Raw genomic sequence first — 26,847 nt, forward strand, 5'->3', positions numbered from 1 at the left:
GCTGAAGTAATGGGGCTTCACCCTAAGATATTGAGATTGGTGTTGCGCCTCTTCTCCACCCTATAGGTGTGAAAAGACAGCTCAGGTAGGAAGCAGCTGGGGATCCTAGACAACAGAAATTGAAATTGCATAAGTAACAAAGTAGGAAACCTCAGGCACTGAAGATCTAAATGACCTTCCTATTGTTTTGATCATGCCCCCTTTAAACCTACTGGGCTGCAATGCCCTCAAATACCCTCTCTCCCCTCCTTTCCAAATTTCTTCACTTGTCATACATTATCTATCCTCTCAGCTTTACCATACCCAAATCCTTATTGTCCTTCCTTAGTGTTTCTTCTTTCCCCTTAAACTCATAATCACAACAACAACAGCATTAACATGACACTCATCACCATCTAAACAATCACCTAGCACACACATCCCACCCCTTTCCCTTTCCTTTTTCCATTTACTTACACTGTGCAGGAGACTGGAAATCACAACACTTTTATGCAGTGATTCAGATAACATGGTGCTGCAGTAATTACCACAAAAACACACAAGAACAGTCTTCTGATTGACCTGACATTGCCAATGTACAACAGGACTTTTTTTTTACTCCTTCCTTTTGCATGACTCTGTATGTATTCACCTGGGGCACAAACGGTCTGAACTAACACCCAATACCTAAGCATTGCCAAGGGAGACAAACACTGGCTGTGAAAGTATGTGGGCAGAAACATAAGCAGAACACCAAGGTGACGATGAATAACACAATTCTGAATGTTAAGGTACAGTGGGATTTTCATAATTTCATAACATTTCAGCTTCTTTCCCACATTGCAGCAAAACAGAATAAAATGTAGGTGGAACCAAAGTCCTGTTGTTATTAGCATGCAAAGAAAATTCTCTTATTTAAATTCCCCCATCTGTTCTGGCCAATCATTTATGAGTAATTCTCCACATTTCAGTCACCTGAAAAAAATACAGTGAGTTCTAGGCACAAACACTTCCTAAGCAGTTAATATCCAGGATTATGGATGATTAAGTCATACAGTGTTTCATTCTTTCAGTGAGCTTTGTTTCTTGCCTAGCTTCCTCACTGCTTTTTGTCTAGCATTTCTCTCCCGCTTCTGGCAGATGAAGTGGAGGTGGAGAAGAAAAGGGAGGAAAGTTCTTGGGTAGCATAAGGATTACAGTATTTTCCAATCCTTCAGCAAGGAAGAGCTTGCTCAGGGAACAGACAACCTAATGCTGCTGCCTATTCTTCCACCCCATTTTGTTTTTATTTTTTTAAACCTGTGTTTACAAGTGTTTGCAATTATAAAGTTATACAACCTGGGGACAAAATTTACCACATTTATCTCCTTTCTGCCCTGAAATCCACATGGAATGTACCTCCCACCCACATATTCCCCCCCCCCCCCTTTTTGTTCTTCTGTGGGCAATATGAAACAGAAAACTGCAGTTTAGAGAGATCCTCAATCATACACCCACAGGTCATTTACATTTGGTTCACAACCAAGCCTTATGTGAATGTAGACATCACTCATCAAAAGGACAGTTATGCTACGGATAACAAATCATCTCAACTCCCTAAATTAAACAACAGCATTAGCAGAGGAACAAAGTTACTTTCAAAGCATTCTTGGTATTCTGTCTGATTACCTGTCCTTGTTCCTAACAAAGGGAGAACTGTCCTCACACAGCTCTACTTCTGTTTCCTTTCAGTGTTCTGAAATAAGAGCTTTTTAAGGACCTGAGTTTTGTTTTCAATTGGAAAGGTCACCTGGGGTGTGTGGCAAAATGAATCTGTACGCTTCTTTTAATAAGGAGAAAGGGAAAGAGATGGGTCATAGAGAAGGAGGGAAATGGAAGTTTATTGCAGCTTCATTTTTATTACAGAAGTCTCAAAGAAGTTATGGAAGAAGTACAATTAGCGAAAGAACAACAGTCTAAGAGCCTACGGAATCTAATTCTCTCTTGAACAAGGAAAGTGATGATTACTTACATATAATATGTAGGATATAATCCTTCAAAGTACCAGCAATGCTTTTTGGCCTCTGTACACTACAAAGAAAGAACAAATATGGTATTAGTATTTGCACAGAATAACATACAATTATAAACACAAGCTTAGAGTATTTATAAATACTGTGACTCTGAGCAGTTAGGAAAGGTTTATATTCCCAAAGCTTTCCCAATCCTGATACACACAGTGACTGGGAAATAAATGGCACCGTGTCCTGCCAAGGTTCAGATCCCTCATGCAGGGCTTTGTCTGGGGAGCCTCACAGCTTCCCATGGTTCACAAACAATGTCAGTACATTCGGCGCAGGCACAGGATCCAGCTGCATATGTTCCCTGCCTTAAAAGGTCATAGACAACATAAAAGCCCACTTGTGATTACAGTCACTTAAGAGAACTCTAAGGCATAAGCAATTTGATGACACTATGCCTATGACTACACAGTAAATACAATAATTGTAGGGAATTATTCATCTTTTTGGAAGTGTCTGGCATGCAGAGCCAGGCTCAGAAAGGAGCAGAAAGAAGAACCATCTATCCCACCTCCTCTTCCTACAGCCTAGAAATATCTCAAGTGTTCATTAAAGTACTGGGGAAAGGAAACCGCTTTCTGCAGCCCAGGGGTATTGTTCCTTTTTGCAGATTGTCAGTGTATCCTTGCTAAAGGATGGCGACAGGCATTTTCTCAGCATGTGTGTGCCGGGTACGTGGGAAGCACACATCGTTAGGGGCACTGCCAGAGTACAGACTGCAGCTCGGAACAATAGCGGCGCTTGAGAAAGAAAACCAGATGTCAAGCACAAACTCTACAAAGTACAAAATATTTCTGTGCATCCTGCTGGTACCCCTAGCATGAAATGCCACATTCATTGCAGACATAGCTCCAGGAGCTCCACTGCAAGTTGCATTCCCCAATTGCATACAGGCAGGGCATTGTGGGGCACCCGCCACAGAGCAGTGAGAATATCTTGCTGAGGTTTTAGCAATGATTCCCTCTGCTGCTCCCACCTGACACCCACTGCTGGAGAGTGCTCAGCATGCTGGCAGTGCTTGGATCATTCTTCATGTTCACTTGGCAGCTCACCTTTAAATAATAGCTCGTATTAGTTTATTAGCCTCCCCAAATCCCAGAATACTAAATGAATCCAGTTAAGACAAAGACAAAGTGTTTTAAGATCCCTGACTCTCACTCCTCATGAATAAAAAAGGCTGCAAGCTCTTTAATGAGCATCTGATGAGCTAAATCACAGACAGATCAATTACAACCCATGAAGACAAACTGCTATGGATTAAATTGTTAAGAGTGGTACAAGAGATAGGGGGGAGGAGGAAGAGGGGGAAGATGCTTTTGATGCATGCGATCAGGCCTTTTTCCATTAATACAACAAGCTCACACTGGTCTTCGAGATGCACAAGCTTTAGTTTCTTCTGAAAGAACCAGAGTTTTTTCCTCAGGATAAGCACAACAGAAGCCTTGTTCCCCTCTCAAATTGACGCCACAGTCCAGGCAGCATATTCTGGAGGGCTCCATAGTTTCTGCTGGAGAAAGTGGTGTTCAAAGATCCATCTTTGCATTTGCCCTATTCCCCCCTCCCCCGCTCTTCCTGTTTCGAGGTTTCCAAATTTTTAACCCCTCCTTCAAAGTATTTTCACTAGATGGCTGTTTTCTCATATTCTAAAATTAGAAATATGTCAAGTTTCTCTCTATAACACCCTGGAAACATACAAGCATTGTAAACGCAGCAGGCGTGCTGCTAAATCACTGAAAAATACTTTGGCTCTTCACCTTTGGAGGCTGTAGATCAGCAGGCATTGGCTAAAATCCCAGTGCCTGCAGGTCAACTCCTTGGGAAGTCTCTTTCCAGAGTACAGCTTGGGGTGTAGGCCATTAAGTGTTTTTTCATTCCTACTTCTCAGTCAATATGAGTCACCATTTACCTCAACAGCCTTAAAGCCTTTGTCAGTCCCAAGCATTTTAATTGATGTTTTCCCAGCAATGTTTCTGAGCACATGGACCCTTTACAAGTGTAAAGCAGATATTTATATTCAGCAATCTTCCCCATATTTTAATCTGCTTTACAAGTTCTAAAATGAGTTGGAAAGATTCCTCCTTCCAACATCTCCCAAGTTATAGGACTTCTGTTTCTGCCTCTAAACAATTCTCTTTTTCAGACAGCCAATACCTTTACTACTGTCCTAAGAAAGGCTCCAGCTTGGGGTAGTTCGTTCTACTTTACAGGGCTTAGCTACTTGCCCTAAACATCCTCTGGTGCCCTAATTTGCTTTTATATTGGCTCTGGAAGAGCAGGCACCAATCCCAATTCCACCTTTTTTTAATATCACAGTGCTATGGCACTGCTATGGCAGTATTCATAGCACTGTGTTCAGCTCTCCTACAAGGAAATCGGGCACAAAAAGCCAGTGGACTTCAACTGTGAGCAGCAGAGCCAAATCTGATACACATGACATGTCAAACAGATTTACACGCATGGGGCGAACTGCTGCGGTCCCTGCTCAGTTCAACTCCTGCCGATCTCCATGGCAACTTTACTCCAGCAAAGCCTGACATAAGGCAGGCGACTACTAACCACTGTCTCTACTGCTGGTTAGCAGACCTCACAGGAATTTGCTGCTAAGAATAAGACAAGAGTGTCATTGACTCTAAGGATTTGAGTGTCTTTAGCACTCAGGTTACCAGAGAGATGAACAAGGTGGTCAGGGCACAGATTAATTTTTCCCATCCCACACACATCCTCTGGAAAAGGCTATGATAATCCGCCTCTTGCCAAGACCTAAATTATTCTTCTGACTGGTACTGGCCTCATAGCTGAGCTGGTGGAGAGCCATACAAGAGTGAGAGGAGACATATGCCATCAGCACCAGGCTCTCAGCCTTTGGAGAGTCACATCCTTATAATTGTTTTAGACTATTAAAACCTCAAGAAACCACAGCTGGCAGGAACTCACTGCAGCCGACAAAACAGATGCAAAGGGAAGAGTAGTTATATTACTGCAATACGATAGGACCTCAGACATCAGGATCGGTGCCCCCTTTGCTAGCTCCAGTACAAAGACAGGCTGTATCTCAGTTCCTAACAAGCATTCATTCCTGTATTTAAAAAACCACTAACCCATTCACTACTAGCAAAATAGTACGTCAATGGTTTTTAAACTAAGCTCAGGTACAGTCTTGCTGATACTTTCAACTTTTCTAGGCAAAGGGTTCTGCAAATTTTGCTTATAAAATTCTTCCTTCTATGTCCTTTAGCAATTTGGCACAGCTATAAAATATAAATACAAGACTACATTCATTTTTTAAATAAATGATGCAGGTCTAATTGGGTGTTCATATGTATTCTTTAGAGAATTAATGGTATGCGAATTAGCCAGATGCTTGAATACATTCCTTAAGTTTGCATATCTGGAAAGAAAAAACACAAGCCTCATTTTTTTTTGTTTGTTTGATTTTAAATAAATCAGCATCTGTCTTGTAGACTGTTTGCAAGACTGCAGCAATGCGAGTTGCAAGCCACCCTTTTCTGTGGCCTCTAAATTATTTCAGATTTCCTTTAAGAAAGGAAATGTGCTTCTTGCCACAGATCGAAATTGCAAATGTTACTGCTGCAAGTAAGAACAATGAGAAATAGGAGTTACTAAAACGTTAACCAAAGACTGGTTTTGATCACACCATAAAATACAGAACACAAATGCATATGTATGCACATGGTGTGGGGGACGACAGAGCAGGCAGGCAGCCTGCTCACTGAATGTTGGATGGTACTCCACAGATCATTAGCTATGCTTTGCAGGATTTGCAGAAATACTATCTGTAGCAGGAATGTCCTCCCCATTGCACATCATTATCTCTCAGTCCACAGGACAACAAAAAGAAAATAGATCTGACCAATTAATTACTCTTTGCAATCAAGGGAGCAGTGGATTCACACTTAGTGCTTTTATTGGAGGTTTGAATTAATAACAAAAAAGCAAAAGCAATTAAAGCTCCATATGCAAACAGTAAATACTTCCCAGTATGAGTACAGTACATTTTTGTTATAGGCACCAATGAAAAAGCAGCCTGCCATGGACAGCCCTGTTTGTGGAGGGCAGGGGGAGGGCAACTGCAATCTGTATGCTGAAGAGACATTCAGAGAGAGTTTGTGACATCTGCTCAAACAGATTCTTAGGAGACACGGGTCTGCTATCAATCACAAGGTCAATAAAACCCTGTCAGTTATCAGCAACTGAGAGCAAGCCTCTTTCTTTTCCATTATGTATTACAGTTATAAGGATGCAAGTAGGTAGATTCAGAAAGAAAAAAGCAGGTATTTAACAGTGACCTGCTATACTGACATGATGGAAATAGTTCCTGGTATTCTGAGATGACCTGTTTTGTTACATCCCACTTAGCTGGGTATACACTATATATTAGTAGTGTGCAAGTTGATCCAAATGTCATTCTTGTGGCTACAGCCTCTGGGGCCCTGGTAGGACTAATACACACATAAATAGGAAGGAGTTAGAAGTATATACAACATTAAACAAGACCTTATTGTTTCTGAGCATCACATAATCCTACTCCAACACAGAGCCAAAACTCTGTCTTCCATACAGCTAGATCAAACTAGTAATTGAGGAAATGGGAAGGACAACACCTTTCTCAGATCCTGTGGAGCCATATGGTGAGAAACAATATGTCTGTACCTGCTGCCTCTGTTATAGAAGGCCTCTTGCAGAACTCAGATCTTTCCCAGTTTTATTGGTTACTGCATCTGGCAAATACTCGATGAAGCCCAGACAAAAGAATGGGAAAGTCTGCAGTGCAACTCCACACTAAATAAGCAGTTCCAGAAGGCACATTATTGGCTAGGAATCACAATGTTTTACAGGATCTGATCTTTAAAATTGCATCAGTTTTCAGAACACTATCCCTTTCAGTGCCTAGGCAAGAGGTGGAAGCATCAAATTAATTCCTACTTCTTCCCTGTTGATGCTCACAGCTGAAAGTAGCCCATCTGCAAAACTATTCTAAGAAACAGAGCTCACAAGCCAGTGAGTGTTACCAGTCATTTCTACTTATACTCTTGCCACAAAAGACAGAAGCAACTCTCACTAAAACCCAAGATTATGTTAAGGTATTTTTATTTACTGAGGTAACAAGGAAACAGAAGGATGCTCTTGTATAAAAGGATGCCTATTCTCTACCAAGCTTTCCCTCCCTTTTAACAATAAAAAGAACAAATACTATTTCAGTTATACACCTGTTTCATCAACACCAAGATTACAAAGTCATATAACTCACAGTATAAGGAATTATTTTCATATATTTCAGAAGGAGTTGGTTTTGGTTAGACTTTTTGCCTATTCTCTAAGAAAGAAGGGAATATTTCTCATATAGGATTCTTAAAAGTAACAACTTTTCCACCTTGAATTAATCAGTGTGCATTTTGCAACAGTAAAACATTCCAGCCCAAGCAGCTAATTCTTATTACTTCTTGTGCTGCTCAGTGCATATGCATTAATCATCATATTTTTATTTAGAATTAATGTGGCTTTAGCATTAGATAGCTTCCCATCACAAAGCATTATTTCACATTTCGATCTATTAACCCTTCCCACAAAAGGAATACAAATATCCCTTGTATGCAACTTCATTTCAGGAACCCGACTCATTTATTTTGTTAATTATTTTTTTTTTTTTGCCATTATGCAGCAAATTGCAAGTGCACTTCAGTCCTAGAACAACACAATTTCAACTGAATAAAATTCTTTCATCCGTATCCAAAAGAGGAAAAAAGGAAGAAATAAAAGGCAAAGCAAGAGATCCTTATTTTTCGGAGTCCACGACACGGAGGGTGCGGGGTCAGCACCCCCCGGTCTCTGCCGCGCCCTCAGCACCGCGGACAGCACCCTCCGCACCACCCGCCCGGCTGTACCGCGCTCCCGTGGGACAAATCGTCTGGGTAACACCTTACCCATATCACCTCACTCACTTCTCAGTCCTCTTTCAGTTCTCAGCAGTCGCACCTACTAATTGTCTCTTCACATGTGTGAGCAATAAATAATATGAGAAACCGATAAGCACAACTATCAGAATCACAGAATATCTCAACTTGGAAGGACCCTATAAGGATCATTCTGTCCAAGTCCCTGTTCCTCACAGGATTATCTAACTCTAAACCATATGGCTAAGAGCATCATCCAGATGCTCCTTGAACTCTCTCAGGCTTAGTGTCATGACCACTCCCTGAGGAGGCTGTTCCAGTGACCAGCGACCCTCTCAGTGAAGAACCTTTTCCTGCTATCCAATTTGAACTTCCCCTGTCACAGCTTCATTCCATCTCCTCATGTCTTACTGCTCGTCATGAGAGAGATCAGCACCTGCCCATCCACTACTCCTCTTGAGGAAGTTACAGACTTCAATGAGATCACCACTCAGCCTTCTGTTCTCCAGTCTCAGCAAACCAAGTGACCTCAGCCACTCCTCATAAGTCTTGCCCTCAAGGCCTTTCACCACCTCAGTCACCCTTCTCTTGACACACTCTAATAATTTTATGTCCTTCTTATACTGTGGCGCCCAAAACTGCACACAGGACTCAAGGTGGAGCCACACCATTGCAGAATAGAGTGGGACAATAACCTCCCTGGACTGGCTGGTGAGGCTGTCTTTGATGCACCCAAAGACATGGCTGGCCCTCCTGGCTTCCAGGGCACACTGCTGACTCATATTCTACTTGCTAACAACTCAAACAAACATTGACTGCCTTGGATGGAAAAACTGTACTCAACCTTTTTCAAACTGTTTGGAAAATGCACTTATGATAGTTGTCACAGTTATGTGAAATATTCAGCTTGGATCTCCATCAGAATGTCAAGTCAGATGCTTATGAAGCGCCAAGAGATCCTCAGTACCAGAGAAGGTTAGGAGTTGCTTTACCTTCTTATTTCTGTACCCACAAACTCAGCAATATTTGCACAAACATAAAAGCTGCGGGAGTGGAGGGGTAGTTAAACCTTCCTGGTGGAATTGACCTTACATTGAAAGTTCTAATATAAGACCTGCAAGAAAGTATGAGGTATGCCACATATTGAATGCATTTTCACCCAAGAAAAGCAAAAAAGACTCAACATTCCACTGGAGCTTCAAGGGGGTAAGTGGCAGACGTTTTTGTTCCAACTGCAAGGAAACAGATGTAACATTTTCCCAAATCCACCAGAAGCAGTTGATCTATTCCAAATTGTACTGGGCAGGTTCCACAGCTCCAAAATTGAATTTAGCTTCTGCAATTACTCTGTTTCCTTTTATATGTGCATGAAAAATAAAACCAAGGTTACCATTATTTGCATTCTTTACGGAGCAAGTCATAAGTCACTTCGTAAAACAACCTATAAATTAGGGTGCATGGGGGGAAGGGATCATTTGTCAGGAATTGAAAGGAAGACCATGCCAAGAGTGAGGACATTCACTATTTCCACCTTCAATCTCCTAAAAAATGAAACAAAACTAATTCTAATTTTTTCAGTTAAAATGATTTTGTGATACAATGGTTTTAATTTTAAGCCTCTAATGAACATTAATAAACTTTCAATGTCAGCATTAACATGGACACCAAACTTGCTTTCCTTTGACTAAGAACTGGAAGCTTGGTTCATCTCCAGCCTCAACCCTCAGTGGAAACTTACTACTCACAGGAACTGATGCTATCTATAGTACTATTAAGGGCAAAGTCTAGATTTGGGTTTTCCACATTTTTATCTAATCCCATGCCAGCATTCATTCCCTTCAGTCCATGCTGAACTGGCAAATTTGCCAGTTTCCTACATGCATTTCATTCTTCCACTTTAGCATCCCAAGAATGAAAACAGCCTTTAAATTACCTAGTACTTAAATCCTCAGGGGCTGTTTTTCATCTCCCATAATAATAAAAGCAAAGCAAAGAGACTAACCAAAAGAAGATGAATTCAGAACTCAATTTTCTTAGTCATTTGCAGCGCAGACAAGATCAAGGCACTTAACAGCATTGTGCTACAGATGCCAATTAGTTAAGCTATGACAGCCCATCAAAGGCTGCAGGAAAATAGATTTCTTTGATGGTCACCAGGACACAGGGCAGTTGCTTCGGGAGTTCCTGGGCTTTGTTCTGTTGAGGTTATGCATCCCCCATGAGCTCGTTTGTTCCACAGAGAGAGAGCACAAGCTGACAGGACAGAGCGCAGCTGCATAATCACAGCAACTCTTGCTCCCCTCCCTAATACCCTTATTTTTCATTCTTGACATTTAATTCAGGGATGCACACCTTCCTCAGATTCTTCTTATGAGAAGATATTGGAAAACAAAATATTTTTTTATTCAACTAAGACTTTTCCCTTTTCTGCATTCTGAGATATTTGTTAAAAAAATGCAAATACTGGATCAAAATCCTTTGTGCTCAGAAGTCCTGAAAACATCTGTTACACTGAAGGTAGCAACTACTTAGTCTCAAAATAAAAAAATAAAAAAAAAAGATGCAGAATCCATGACCAATCACACGCCCAGTGCAGGGAACAAAAGAAATCGATAATAATGAAATATCATCTAAGTGCTGTTCCCCTGCAAGGTATGAAAGGCCAAGGCAAGTTCTCACCTTGAAGAGGTTATTCTAGAAACCCATCATGTTTAGCATTAGATTGTTTTTAGGAGCATCTGTTAATTTGAAATCAGATTACACATATCATGTGTATATTAAATTAGTAAGCATCTGAACACACTGGAGATTAAAGAGGTTACCTTGGAAACATTCTGATATTTGAAAACCAGTTTCTAAAAAACCCTGGCAAGTCAGAATCCAGGTACTTCTTTGAGCAGAAGCATCTACTTGAATGCTCTGCTGGGAGAAGCTTCATTCTTGGTCAACTCCCACCTGCTTAACAGTGAAGTCAATGCTTACCTATGGAAACTTCCATTAGCAGCCATCATTATTGTGTCCTCCACATCCTCACAAGGCAAATCAGCATCTCAAGGGAAAAGCACAGATGTATAATTTATGGTACAGGCCCAGTCTGGTTTAATGACCAAACTGGGACTGGAGAAACTGTTCTAAAGGAAACTTCAGTTCATTTGATTCAGCTATATTAGACTAACTACCTTGAAGTAAACACCAAAGCTTTGATAGTAACACAGCAAACGTGAGCATGGTCTGGTCTGCAAGCCTAGCTCATTGAACAGGACTGTGATACAACCATCTCCACGTTGGAGTCCAGAAGACCATTTGCTCTGGGACACAGTTATTGGAACACTGAGAGGAGTTTATGGGTTTGGGTTCATCCAGACTAATAATCACATTTTTCTATTCTTGCAGTCTATTAAAGTTCCTACTGATTTGGCAGCAAACACCCCTCTTTCTCAGGCCAAAACTCTCATCAGAGAAAGAAACAGCTGAAGAGTTAACTGACTGTAATTTGTATTTGTTTAACAAGTCAATTCAAGCTTTCAGGGAGATGCTCTATTGTGGTCTTCAGGTACACTGAATCAATGCCTTTTAATTTAAACTAAGAACCTAAACTGACTCCTATTCAGACAGTCCAATACACTGCCATAGCAATAGCATATGATTATTAAATTCCAGTGAGACAAATCCAACAGCTGTATCTCACAACTACTTATTTGAGCAGGAAGAAATACTAAGCATTTGTCCTTGGAGTATTTCCTGTTAAAGGACTACAATAGCAAATAAATAGATAACACTTTCAGGCAAGTAAAAATGCCTTCTAATTTTCCAAATGAAGTCATTTCCTACATAAGACCTTAACATTTCCTTTTCTTTTATTACAAGCCTGAATGTACCTAAACAATAATCTGCAATGTCCCAAATTGTCCAATTTCAACATAAACCACTAAGAATGTGACATATCTCTTCATTTAAATCAAAAGCATGTGAGTTTTGGCATTTTTCTGAAAGGATCATTTCCTTGGTTTGAGTTATACCCTGAGTTTTTTCAAATTCAAAATAGCTTCCTGGAAGGAGAAGAAGAAAAAAAAAGGGTTCCAAAGTTGACCGTCTAGACAGAGATACTGGATACACATAAGCAGACCAATTCACATAACCTCTTTGGTTAGGTATAGAAGCCACGACTTGGCTCACATTTTCTTTCACCCCTCAAACCCCACTTCACAACTTGATGAAGGACATGCTAGATGTCGGTAGTTTTTTCCATCTCCTCCTCTCCTGTTATTCAGTGCATGCCCCTTGCTCAAACACCTGTCCATATACATGGATTTTGTTGAGATCCCATCAAGCTTTCAGCTGTGTCCTAGTTATCACTGTTGGACCTCTAGCTACCACTCTTGTGATCTGTGCTTCATCTGATGTTACGTTCTTTATTCCAGGTTGCAGATGACAGATCATATTCATGTATTGGGAAGTTACCTGACAAGACAAAAAAAATTCAGGATGCTGCAATGAACTCTGCTCTTCTCTTTGATACAGACTGCACAGACATCAAAAATCTCTTTGTTAAGGTTATTTCCTCACAAAGAGGAAACGTCGGGGACGTTCAGTAACTGAGAAGTGCAAGAGTAGAGATGAGGCATAAATGAAACATTCACTCTTCTTTAACACATGGTCTACACGCCAAAAAAGCTCAAGATCCCTGCCTGGAGGTATTGCTATGGACCGATAATAGCAGGTGATATGGCCGTAAATGTTTAATTTATAAACCTAGTAGCTAGAAAATTATTCAACCAGATTGAAAGCACTGAGGATTTTAATAGTGCCTGCCCACACTAACAGATGAAAATACAACCAACAGCTCAGAGACAAGCACAGACACACTTGTGTATTTTGGTCAGTGTTGATAATGTTGCATAAACTGAACTTTCGGAGAAAATTTAATCCCTGTGCAGGCAGTGGGCAACTCCACAAATATCAAGGGCATTGCTTCTGCTTTCACAGGATATGGTTTGGCTTGCTGCCCTTCTCTTCACAAGTCTGCCAGATGCTTTTCCAAGAGCCAAGTTCATCTCAGAGGGGAAACAGCACTACAAATGCACTACAGCAGTACAAAGCAGCATCACCATTCCCACATTTTTCCAGGGCAGTTCTGAGCAGGAAAAGGACACTCTAGACTGTAACCACAAACATAAACTCACGTATGGGAGAAACAGAACAGGAGCAGCAGGGTAGAGAAGCAAGGAAGACAATGACATGCCCAAGATAACCAGCAAAATAAAACCAGAATAAAACCTGGGTTTAACCGGAATAAAGGGCAGTGACACTGAGCAACAGTCAAGGCTTCTTCCCAGTACATTTCCAAACAGGCTTCAGAGGTCAGAAACCAACAGGGTGGCAGTCAAAGAAATCAGAGGTAGTCTCTGAATAACAGGACACCATTTAGGAATGATAGTATCTTGCATAGGGTATTGATGATGGGACAGCTCCACTGGCTTTATCACTTTTACACAGCAGACAGATGGTGCACGTCCCCTCCATGCAAGGCAGTAGTTAAAATTTTTCACCTATAACCAAGTTTGAAACCAGGAGACCTTTCTGACACAAGCATGACACCATGAATTAGCTACATCTCCTAATGCCAGCCTGGGGCAGAAATCTTATCTTCCCACAGAGCAAGGCAAAAAAATGAATCCTTGGTTTTGTAATGTGCTTAGCCTCTAATTTGGGAAAGGAAAAGCCTAGCACCTCATCCCTGAGAGGGTGCTTGCCTTTGGCACACACTTGCTATTGCTCTTTTTCAATGAAAAGATGAAGACTTCTAACAGCTTAACTGTAATGGTGCTAACCCATGTCAATAAAACTATGCTTTGCTAAAGCAGAAGAAATCTTTAATCCACTTTAGAGACTCCCAAATCAGACATCAGATACCAAATAGTCTCAGTCTTTCAAATATGGGAATAGGACTCCATAAACAAAGAAGACTATTACTGTTCACAGCAGCGAAGGTAAGCACATGCACAAATGTTAGGGGCAACAGATCTAGCTTTGCCCTTAAAGTTTTAGATCACCTGCACAAATGTTAGGGGCAACAGATCTAGCTTTGCCCTTAAAGTTTTAGATCACCTGCACAAATGTTAGGGGCAACAGATCTAGCTTTGCCCTTAAAGTTTTAGATCACCAAGTACAAACAGCAAACCATCTCCTTTATTCATTTCCACTCAAATCCAGAAATATACCAACCCATTCTCAATGTTTTTAAAGGAATGGCTACGAATTCCCACAGTGATATGCATTTTTCTAAAATTATGTCCAGATTAAGGAATGGATGTCTAGCCATGACTTAGGTCACATGAAAAGACAAAACAATTGGACCACCTCTCTTTTCAGTTAAAGGACAAAAAAAAAAAAAAAAGCATTCTTGCTAAACTGCTTTTCAAATAAACAAACAATGCACTTATGCCTGGTTCCTAGAGTTGCTCGATGGCAAGGCTTCTAAGGAGCACCTTCTTGAACTTTCAGAAAGGATAATGCTTCAGTGTGGGTTTCTTCTCATTTTTGCATTCACCAAGTGTTTAGTCAGAATATTAAAAAGCCCATAGAATAAGTGAAAAATTCATTTTTGCCCTCAGTGACCCTTCCCGCTGCTCTCTCTCGCTACATTTCAAACTTCAAGACAGCATCCTAACTCCATGTGAGGGATATTAATTCCAGGTGCTCAAATAAAGCACCAAGCAACACTGTGATATTCATTCTCCCCCAGCATTATCTCTCCATCTCCCCTCTGCAGCCACAGACCTGCCTGACACTGTGGCAGAAGGAGCAGCACAGGAGCCCTTTGGCAAATTCATGGATCCACACTGACCTTTCTTTTTAAAGTGTGGGCTCTGCCTTGTCATTCCTGACACATGATCATGCGACTTTTGGGAAGAGATTCAAGTCACTGGACTATTAACTGATACCTAAGAAATCTTGTTTTACAATCATCCTCTAAAGCTTCCCAAGCTTGATTTTAGAGTCTCATCCAAAGACCACAGAACTGGCTGCCGTGCATTTAGGCTTATGTCTCTGGCTAAGGGCACAAAACATAAATAAATCAAATTGTTTGCTGCCTGCCAGCAATCTCTACAAAATGCTAAGACAGATGCTCTTAGTAGCAGGACTTCTAAAGGAGAGGGTTGATTGTGGAGATCACCAGTGACCTCACTATGTGCCGAGGTACCACTAAAATCCCCAGAAAGTCATACCAGCAACCAGACTAAAGGCCCACACAACACCAAATAAACTAAGCGACCCTCAGCACTATTTGTTTTATGGATGCCTTCATTAGGCAGGGCCTTTTTTCAATTAAAAACAAAAAGTGAGCCTCTTGGGGGATCTATTTTCCTTTCCTCTTCTGACTTCAGCACAAACACACTAGAAAAATTATAGTCACAGTACAAATAAAAATAGCTGAAGAACTTGCAGCTGTTGTTAATTTCCCAAGTATTCAGTGTTGCCCATTTAATGATGGAACAATATGCTCCAGTTTCAGTCCTGGCACAAGGCTATCTGAGCAGGAGGCAGATATTTTAGCTCATGTGAATGCCAAAGGCAAGTCAATGACTACAGCAAGCAGCGAAAGGGAAGGAGGACAACATGATGTAGACCACTGGGTGTCCACATCAAATATTTTCTCCTGCTTTTTGTTTCTCATTTAACGTTATTAGTCAACTTCCCAGCTGGCTATATCAGGCTCACAGACTTACTAGCATGTTTAGCAGGAAAAAAAATGTGCTTAATAAAAAACTCATGAAGTGGAAAACATTTTTAAAGCTGAAGAGCTGGTTTTTCCTTCTATTTTAAGCATAGGGTGTTTCTAGTGTGAAACACAGGGAGGTTTCGCTTGCTTATCTCGCTGAATAAACCAACTTGCCTGTAGCCTGGATGAGTGGATTTCCCGTTTCATACAGAACAAAGTAATAAAGTATGTGGTATTTGTAGGAAACAGAAATGAAACAAAATACGCCTCTTAAACTTGGCAAGAAGAATCTAAAAACTAAAACCACTTTTGAAACACTGAAGTCAGATGCAGTAGAAATGCTTTCTTAGCTACACCTCTTGAGGCTCTGCATTCAGTTGCTAAGCATCTTCTCACGTGTACCCACTTACAAACCAGACTGAGCAGAATTAGCAAGCAGACAGTGCTTATAAATTCACACACAACAGACATGAGGAGCAACGAAGTGTAAAACAAAAATTAAGACTTACGTACAGGAGTAAAACTCAAAGGCTCAGAAGTGAAAGGGCAATTGGGAAACTTGATTATAATTGGAAATACAGAGCTTCTATCTTTATTGGGCTTTATTTGCCTCATTCCCATGCAGGAAGACACAGTTAGAGGTCACAAAGCCAGAGCATTTAGGAGGTAATAGTTAGTGGGAAAAAAAAAAAAATCTATTCTCCTCTTATTAAGGGTCCAATGACAGACCAAAATTTAAAACATGGTAAGTAAGTTTTTTAAGAGGAGGAAAAAAGAAATTTTAAAACAAGTCAAAGCTCATAACATTGCCAAGACCCCTCTGTTATGCTCAGATAGTTTTAATCTACTCAAGGGAGGGGAAAAAAAAGGCCCCAACAATCCAGCCTTGGCCCAACAATTACTGCTGGCCAAGGCAAGCAGTGCTATCCTTCCTTGAAAAAGCAAAGGCTCAATCCAACACTCAACAGTTCAGAGACTCTGGTTTGGATCACTCTATATAAATAAACTGCCTGGCAAATGTAACCAAAGTGGGGAAGAAAATGGGGCAGTTGGGTTGAAAAGCAGACATAAATAACAGTTTTACACGTGGCCCAATGCCTTCCTGCAGGTAAAGAGTGGGATTTCTTTAAACCCAAGGTGACCAGTGATGCAGATGTGGTGAAGCCTATCACTGCTGAGCGCCTAAAGGCAGGCACAGCAGGCTGGTAGTGCCAACAGCACTGTGCTCCTGCCCTCAGCCTGAGAGTGGAGAAGAGCAACCATGTGGATCTGGCAGAATCTTCTGCAAAGGGACAAAGCATCAGTGAGAGTTGAGGAGAGTCTTTTGGAGACAGCTTGGTGTCCAGCTGTTCCTCAGGCTTCTGGGCTCTCCCTGACTTCATCTTACACATAGAAGGTGTCTTGGGTCCTTCCTGCTCCCTTCCTCTTGTTTAACAGAGCAAAGTCATATCCCTCTGCTGTCTGCAGAGACAGCAGTAATACAGCTGAACTCATTATTTATGTTAGATAATTATTCTGGCTGTTCACAGCTCAGTCTCTGCTTGTCCGCTCCTGTGACAAGAAGATACTTATTAGGTCACATCACAGGACAGTAAATATACTGAGGCATACAGGCACCTATCCAGCCAGGAAAAGACCTATAGGTCATAATCCCTGGTGCTAAAAGACAGAGCCTTCACTGTTTGAAGCAGACATGGTTGCTACTCAGCACTCTTAGATAGGGGCCTATATTCTCTGACAAGACACCAGCTTCCTGACACATTTCATTTTCTCTACAAAGAAAGAAATCAGATCCCAGAAGTGATTTTATTCAGCTTTTAAATTTAGTATTAGAGCTACCAATAATGTGAGCAATCACGAGGGCCACAGAGCAATCACAGAATTAGGTAAAACTCGTAAAACCTCCAGAAACAGAACTGCACACCTGGTATCACAGCAATGCCTGTGCACACACTGCAACATGAAGGTGATGCATGGAATGGGTGAAACAAGACCCCAGCCATCACTGAGCTCTAATTACCCACTTAATACAATGGTCTTGGAAAGAGAACTTAGTTGGTATTACACCAGTATGAACAGATCCTACACGTGCACAAGTAGTGTTTGCTTGTATAACAGTTTGGAAACTTCTGCACACTCCAAGCCTAGTCTAGCCAGAAGCTTTCAGTGAGACTTCAGGGCTTGCAATTACACTACCAGGTAATGCTACCAAAGGGCTAACTATGTTTTCTTTTGAGTAGTGGGGGCGGGAGGGGAGCAGAAAAGAAAATATGCCATACAGTATATTTTGCAGGGGAAAAACCAAAATGAAGCCCTACACTCAGAATGACTAAATCTGTGAGACAACTCAATTACTTGTTCCAGGCACATCCACGTGGACCGCTCTTGGAACAGTACAATGTTCATTTAAATAAAAAGAAAGGAAAGAAAACATTACCAGGAGAAACCCTTCACGGTGAAACTGAAATTAGCACGGCTTTGCAGTGGTACACTGTTGAAATTCTTTACATGTTTTTGTGTTGATTTCTTATAGTTCCGTTCAAAGAGAATGAAATATCAAACTTTTTTGTCTGCAGCCATCAGACTACAAAGCTCCCTGCTCAGTCTTTAAAATAATCATAACCCCTTGACTCTAGCAGCTGATCTTGGGAGTGGAGAGGAAGATCACCAATGTGAGACTGACAACTAAACAGGAAAGATTACTAAAAATAACAAATCCACAATGCACGAAGAGTCTAAGGATGATTATCTGGAAATTCTTGTCCTATTTCAGATCAGCTCTGTAAATTTAAAAATCTAGCTATCCTAGTAAAGGCATTCTTAATAGGTTAGAAACAGCTGCTTTAAATCAGAACAGACATCAGGAGGTTAAAAACAATAGGATGAGCATCCTTCAAAGGTTCACAACTACAAAGATCAGTCAAAAGAAGCAAGAAGAGAAGCACATGGTGCCAGCAAACCAGATTGTGAACTTTCAGCCTGCTGCAAATGACACTGAAGAACACAAATGAATCACAGAATAATCTAAATTTAAAAAAAATGTATATATGCAACCACATCCACCTAGATGGTTGGCAGATGTTTTGCAGGGATAGTGAAACAAGATCTGGACAATGGGAAAAGTGATGATGGTGTGCTGTTCACCAACTTCTGCAAAAGCTAAGAGATGGAAAGGAAAAGTCCATACGAATTTATTAAAGTATAATATAACCTCTTCCAGGTTATAGGGGCACAGAAAGAAGTCTCAGTTCCCTTATTTGTACCTAATGCGTAACTACCAGAATATAGCACAGAGAGTGATATTAATTCTTTTCCCAAACTGTTGGAGGAAATTTCATCCTCTCCCCTATACTCTCACTGTCCCTGAGGTCATCTGCATCTCCAAGCATCTGTCTTGTTCTAGGTGCTCTTACATTTTAAAATTGCTTCAGTTGACCAGAGGTTTTTTTGAGCACCCATACTCAATGAATACCCTAGAACAGTTTGAAATGCTGAAAGTTTTTACTGGAAAAGAATGATCATGACACCTTTAAATTCAGCAAGTGAAATCAAAAAGGTGTTTGGGGGTTTTTCAGCTTGAAAGAAGGAAAACAAACAAAAAGACAGGGAAAAGGGGACCAAAGCTCTCAGTATCACATATTGCCCTTGCAGAGAAGTTCAGGCAAAGAAAGCATAATCACAAACCACCCTAGGAAAAGATGTCAGCAGAGCAGAGGTCTTCTGACCTGCCCAGGTGGGAGGTCTACCATTCAAGAGAAAGCACCAGGGTGCAGCCATCCTCACAGGTTGCCATGTCTGATAACAGACCACTGTCTGTCTATGCAAGTACCAAAACTTGAGCAGTGTTTTTGTTTATCAAACACAGCAAAACAGTAGAGGATAACATATAAGCAAACAGTACTAGTTTAGATCTGACTGGGGTTAGTAGGTAGTTTTACATTTTCTGTATACTTTGAAAATACACAATATACCAGTTGTATAGGCATCCTTCAAGGTACACTCAACAAACCTTAGGTAAACAGAAGGCTCGGAGGATTTTGTTTTGTTCAGTACAGAAGGTTCCATGTGCTGGATCCCATGAGATGGTGATGCTTCGTTTCCTGCCCCCCACCCCCCTCAACCAGTGAGGTAACCAGGGGCCTTCTGGCAGAGACATCTTGGGGCTCCTTTGGGCCTTGTGGGGAGACTCTGCTCTTCAAAGACAACACACTGTACCTGCCATGTGGGGTATAATGTTGCAAATACTTTAGCCACCAGTATTGCAGAGGGAGAGCATAGGAGGCAGCCAGATGAGCCAGTCTCACGCACAGAATGCAAAACCTGTCAAGTCTCCTGCAAATTAACTCGATGCCTGGTGCCTAGGCAGTTGCCAGCATTGCTGGAAACACTGCAAAGGATATTTACAGAAGACAAAGCCAGAATGTAAAACAAATTATGAGAAAGTGCCAACTTCTCAGCCTCAAACAAAGAGCTCGCAGCAGCCAGCATGCATACAAGTGGGCCTCTGGATTCACTGGCACTTGGTTGACTTCAGAGTAAATTCTTGGATTTGTCGCTGCCATTTTCCTTTGTCAAGAGCCAGCAATATTGTTTTGCTAATGGTTTATGCAGGAGTACTGGAGCCAGCAGCTTGCACACTGGTTGCTTTTATTGGTCTATTAAAATGAAATGAAGCTGGTGCTAAAGCTTTTATAATCATTTAGGTTATTTCATTATGAGTTCAGGGCCGAAAAGCAACCAATGGTGTGTTATATAACTGAGCAGGCAAAGTGTATCTGCCTCTCAGTCTAAGGAGAAATCCATATGGACTGAAGGGAAAATCAACAGTGGGAAAGTCAGTTCTCCAGAGTTTCTGCTGGTAGAAGCAGTTGTTTGCTGTACTTAGCACCACAGAAAAAAAGAAAAAAAATCAAACGGAAATAAATTTGCCAGAAGTAGAGTTTGATAGAAAGTATACCAGGATGACTGTTATTGCACATTTATCATTGGTTGCATCTAGAAGCCCTAATCAGGAACCAGAACATGCCTGCACAATCACTTCACAAAAAGGGAATAAGGACTATCAAAGTATAAAACAAAAGACACAACAGAAATCAAGATGCAAATAGAGGGGAAAAGCAAACAATGAAGCGAAATTCCCTGTCATGACAGCAAATGGTTTCAGATCCAGCTGCTCAACGGCTGTCACATTTTGCATTCAATTGGCACAGAGTCCATGCTAGGACCTGTAGAAAAGCAAGGGAGGAAATTGAAGGGATTTATTGAAAGCCCTTCCCAGGGTTTTGAGAAAAGGCAGCAAGAACTTCACAGATTTATTTGAAGGTTAGGGTGGACTTAGGAAGAAACACTAGGACCAGGACAATAGGACAAGGATGCAAAAAGTCTTATTCTGACTACCTATTTAGGTTTTCATCTAAGCAGCAGCAAATCAATAACATTTTGCAGCATCAGGAGCATCAAGTAATCTCATACCAGTTTCTTTTGCAAACACCCAAACTAACATTACTGTTCATGTCCCTGTGTTTCTGCAAGTCTTCCTTGGAGTGTAGCATCAACAAATACCAACTACCCACAGTAAATGCATTAGCCTTGCAAGCCTACAAGTACTTTTATTTGGGATTTAGTTCTCAACAAGTCACCACTACTGGCATTCTTACCTAAACAGTGATTTTTTAAAAGTTTTTTACATCTCATCTACACTGGTAAGTTTGCTACCTGATTTTTGCTACCTGTTTACCCAGGTAAACAAATAGACAGGACTATTTCCAATTCATCACAAAGCAAGTAGAATAGGTGTATCCATGGTTCAAAGTCTCAGAAAAATTTACAGCTGGGATTGAGCCAAGATTTCAGTGATTGAATTTCATATGTCATTCATTCAGCTAGTTCAGGTCTAAAGCATAGCATTCATCTACATGACATAGAAACCACAGGTCACTGACCTAAAGTATCAGATGTGCTTAAAACTGCCCTTCTCAAAAAAAAATATGGCTACCCATGCATCAGCAAAATGTAGGTAAAGTAAAATCTACAAAGACCTATGTGAACTGGACTGCACACATTTGAATTGAAAAAGAACAGGTAAATGGGAGAAACAGCATGTCTCTGAGAAAGTGGCACCCAAGTTCTTATGGTTTCCCACAAGGTACATTAAAATTAGGGGCATATAATTTATGAAAAAAACTCCACATTGATGAACAAACTTACAGTTACTATAGGCCCACACCTGGAGCTCGTCTGAAAACAAAAAACAACTAACCCACCATGTAAGATCCCTAGCAGCTAAACTCTGATTAGGAGCATTTAATGTAAGACACATTCAAGCTTTAGTTGGTAACAGCCCAACTATGTAATCTGACTGACAATACAAATCAAAGCTTATAATCCAGTTCTTTTGCCAGTAGTTTGTGTCTAGATAATCAAATTAGGGTTCAAAAGGATCAATTTTCTTTATTTACAATAATACTGAAATGGGTAAAAATGACATGGATACAAATGCTAACAAACCTGCGGATGATTTTCAGTTCCCCCTGCATCTCACCACTGTGACAACAGTTAGATAAAGAAGGCAAAATGCAGAGTAAAATGTGTTTTGAGAACTTTCCATTAATCTCTGACTCTCCATATATATCCATAAGTGGTCAAATTTGCCTACAGTTTCAAAGGCAGAGCACAGTTAAGAGACCCCAACAGCCTGGAAGTCCCACTTCATCTTGTGGCCTGTGTCTTGGCATAGGTGCCTTTGCCATCTCTCAGTTCAACTATGGTACTAACAGATGTTTGTGAAATACCATAAAGGCATTAGTGCCTCAGAAAACCTAACAGGCACCAAGTATCAAAGTGTACTCTCTCAACAACACAGGCTACAAAATAGAAAAGAAAAAATATATCAACAGCTTCACCTCTACTCCTGCCCAAGAAAACCCCCCACCTAAAACTCACCGCAAACATAAAAAACAAATTCTACTTTCTCTCTACTGTCTACAACAAAGTTTCATACCACATAATATTGAGCCTCTCATCTGAAAAATGCCTCAGCTCACTGAAAGATGACCCAGAACAGACATTAGCCATGTTGTTTGGTACACCACTGGAAGATACCACTGCAATGGTGGTAGGACAGCTATATGAGACAAAATTTAATCCTAAATAATAGTGTGAGCTACAAATTACATAGTAAAACTTCCATTTCTGCAGTACAGAGTCAGTCACGACGATAAGCAGCCTTTATGTTCACGCTGCAGAAGAGAGATGAGCGTTTGCTACAGAAGCAGTACACATATTCCAACCATCTTCTGATAGCTGCACTTATCCACAGTCCTTCAAGCTAAAATATGTCCATCTCTTCCTACAGGTACACTCAAACAAGCCTCCAAGCACTGAAATTTGAAAATTAAATTCACAGGAGGTGAACACACACTAGTTTTCCCCTTGTCCAGCCCCACCAAAAGCAATGAAGCTCCACAAGTCATAATACACGCTTTTCAGGTAGGTTTCATGGCCTTTAGCTCTCTGTGTTGACAAGTCCCTTACACAGCTAATAACCCCTTGCAGAATAAGTACAACTAAAAGTCAGTAACACTACTGAAACCCAGTTCAAACCAATTAGTTATTTTATTACAGTTCCTGAAAAGCTCAGAAATTAAAATTAGCTTTATTTTAAAGATCAGTTTGAGCTCATTTTCCCTATAGAAGGGAAATTCAAAATTTTCAGCAGATACTAGTGACTAATTTCCCTCTTAGGAATTTAAAGTCCACCTCTAAGTTCCCTTTTCTGCTTTCCAAGAAGTGCTTGTACCTAGAAATCGAAAGTATGGAGACAGACAACCACAAAGATGGAGCATCTGCCTTTCAAGAAAAGTCTAGAAGGTTTGGGAACCTTCAACCTGGAAAACAGATGCCAGGGTGATGAGCAAGAGCAAGGTTGAATGTGCAGCTGAATGAGGCTGGATACAGAACTATTATTTGCCAAGCCCCACAGCATTAGTTTCAATGAGTGCCCCTTGTCCTAGCAGAAAATTCGTTCAAGAAATACTCCTTTACACAGTACACAGACAAAACCTAAAATCCCTTGTTGTTGCAAGAGATTGTAGAAGAAGACGGATTGAAAATCCATGGAAGACAAATTCAAACCAGTAATTAAAGAAAGTAAAAGTGAGCTACACCCTTATATTTCTGATCCAAGTGGTCCATATGCTGGAGAAGCATGAAGGGATCAGAGTTCATACAGTGGGCAGGCTCATGGTCTTTCCTTGCACAGCACCTGCCACTGACTGAGACACAGTACAGATACAGACACTTGTCTCACCCATCTTATTTCATTCAGTCTTGTAGTCACATATATTTGTCAATATGCAATTAGCAAGAGCTAAATTAATAAATGGTTTGAACAGAACACTACTTCTTAGTGTATCTGAAGGCAACAAGGCAAAAAGCCTTTACAAAAGGTGTCAGAAATATCCTTATAAAGCAAGACAACAAAATCCCTTTAAAAATACCCTCAAAGAAATGTTTGCATTCTTCCAGCAGAATAAGTTTAGGACACTAAACAGATTTTTAATGTGCTAATCTTGACAAAGTCTTTTAAAATAAAACCAGCATGGCAGTAACATATTTTATTTCCTATTTCATACCAAATAAATGAAATATTTATCATTCTGTATAATCACCACTTATTTGAGTTTTAACCACTACCACATTAGCTGGGGGTAAGCATAAAATATTAATTACTTAAAACCTACACAACATGTATAAAACATTTCAGACACGTGAACTCTGACTCTACAGAGAGTTTGAGAAACAAACTAGCCAATTCATCAAAACACCTTCTGCAAGTTCATACATGGAAAAGTTATGCAATATTCAATATGCCATTAAATATTCAGACTTCCTCTACAAAGGTGCAGTCAAAGAATACAAAACCCATTATTCTGCAGATTTATAAATCCATAAACAACTGCAAAGACAATCCTAGGCCTACAAGATGCAGACCATCCAATTAAACACAACACGATGAGTAAGAAGAGCATCTCCTGTCACCCACGCAAATGTCCCACTGAACTTTATGGTCTACGAACTGGCTAGATGAGGAGTTAGAAAGGTGCTCGATTTTGACCAACACCTCCCAAAGAGCCACATATAACACATGGATGGGTCTATGCAGTAGCTTATTGAGGGTTCTTTTCACGAAAGCATCACGATGAAGTATGCTGATTTTTGCTGGGGTAGAGTTAATTTGATTCACTGTAGCTAGTTTTGGATTCGTGCTGGAAACAGTGTTGATAACACAGAGATGTTTTAGTTACTGCTGAGCTGGTGCTTACACAAGGTCAGGGCCTCTTCTGCTTCTTTTAATGCCATGCTAGTGAGGAGACTGTGGGTGTACAAGAAGCTGGGAAGAGACACAGCCAGGACAGGTGATCCCAACTGTCCAAAGGGATATTCCATACCATATGGTGCCATGTTGAGCGTATAAAGCTGGGGGAAGAAGAAGGAAGGGGGGACCTTCAGAGTGATGGCTTTTGTCTTCCCTAGTAACAGTGATGGAGCCCGGCTTTCCCAAAGATGGTTGAACACCTGCCTGCCCATGGGAAGTGGTGAACGTATTCCTTGTTTTGCTTTGTGTGCACAGCTTTTGCTTTGCCTGTTAAACTGTCTTTATCTCAGTCCATGTTTTTCCTGACTTTTACCATTCTGATTCTCTTCCCCATTCCACCGGGCAAGAGCGATGGAGAGGTTGAATGGTGCCTGGTCGCCAGCCAGAGTTAAACCGCAACCCTCCTTTTCGGCTCCCAGCCTGGGACTTGAACATTTTGAGATAACAACAGGTTAGACTGGAATGGGCTAGGTGAAATTTATAGCTGTTATTGCTTTTTGGGTATTAACCAGCAGGCTCCTGTGCTTGCAAGGCTTTCTTGCTTTACTGTATGTCTGTGCTCATTACTGGCTGCTTTTTGCTTTAGCTACTTCCTGTACTGCTCTGCTGCTTATCTTCCTCTGCTGTGCCCAGGAACATTTTGATAACAGCCATGGCAATGTGCCTGGGCTGGCAGATGGCCAGGGCATTGCTGCCGGGCTGGACAGGCTGGAATTCCCATGTGAACTCAAGTCAAAGGGACTGTCACCCGTGGATGAGTCCACACCAGAGCAGAACACTCCAGAGTGTCTGTGGCTGTAGATAAGCCCATGCCAGAGCAGGTACATCCCAGAGTGTCTGCAGCCATGGTTGTCTGTGCTGCAGCAGGCGTACCTCTGAAGGGATTATGACCAATGGATAAAAGGCCACACTGGAACAGGTGCATCTCAAAGCAGCTGTGGATAAGAACATGCCACAGAGGGTGGTGCCCCTGAAGAAACTGCGGCTCATAGATAAGGCTGCACTTGGAGCAGATACAACTCTAAGGAACTGCAGTCTGTGGATAGATCCAAACTGGAGCAGGAGCAAGTTCACTGCATTATGAACCATACCCTATGGTCTGGTACAAAGGGACGAGCGGTGGAGATTGCAACAGAGATACCTCTAAGTGTTGTAACACAATATTTGACTTGTATGTTATGGGAACTACTATAGCAGAAACACCTGAACCAATGGAGAACAGCCATTATAAGAAGCAGGGCAAGTGCAGCAACAACCTAACCCTAAGCTGGCTCCAAATGATGGAAGAGAGTTTAAGACCACTTAATGGCAATGCCTGTGGCTCCTTAAGGTACAGTCCTAACTGTATCACAAGTCAAGCACTGCCTAAGGCTTTTCAGGCCAAGAAGAAAGTTGATCTGATCAAGGACATTAAACAAAGGGAAACTGAGAAATTCATCTTTCTCAGTAGAAGGAATTAAACCGATATCCAGATTTTTTACTTTTTTAAAAACAAGGTTTCATGAAAGGCCTTTAAGTTCATTAGAAAAAAAAAAACACCCACACCATGAAAGAGAGGACTAACAGAGAGGACCCTCAGCCCATAGTCAGAGAGAGCATTGCTTGATGTGAGAACCAACATGTTACATGGCAAGCAACAATTCTGTGGTACTTGGTCATCCTGCTTAGTACTCATTAAAAGGATATCAGAAATCCTTCTTCCTCACCTCTGTTAATGGTAGAATCTGCTCAGTTTCATTTAACCCAGCTTTCAATTAAAGCAGTTCAGTCAAACTTATCTGTATTCCCTATGGTTTC

At 41.0% G+C, this 26,847-nt stretch overlaps 1 protein-coding gene across 2 annotated transcripts in view; it reads right to left on the minus strand.

Annotated features, from left to right (window-relative positions):
* The window catches only part of VOPP1 (VOPP1 WW domain binding protein), a 64,368-nt gene that overhangs the window by 19,435 nt on the left and 18,086 nt on the right, over positions 1–26,847 (minus strand). For both annotated transcript variants that reach the window (XM_051799441.1, XM_051799442.1), the window contains one exon: positions 1,991–2,049. In XM_051799441.1, coding sequence (XP_051655401.1) covers positions 1,991–2,049 — 59 coding nt within the window. The remainder of the gene's footprint in view (positions 1–1,990; positions 2,050–26,847) is intronic.

The sequence above is a fragment of the Manacus candei genome, unplaced genomic scaffold (assembly GCF_025592945.1).
Source record: "Manacus candei isolate 608988 ecotype Guabito, Panama unplaced genomic scaffold, ASM2559294v1 h1tg000049l, whole genome shotgun sequence".
NCBI lineage: Eukaryota > Metazoa > Chordata > Aves > Passeriformes > Pipridae > Manacus > Manacus candei.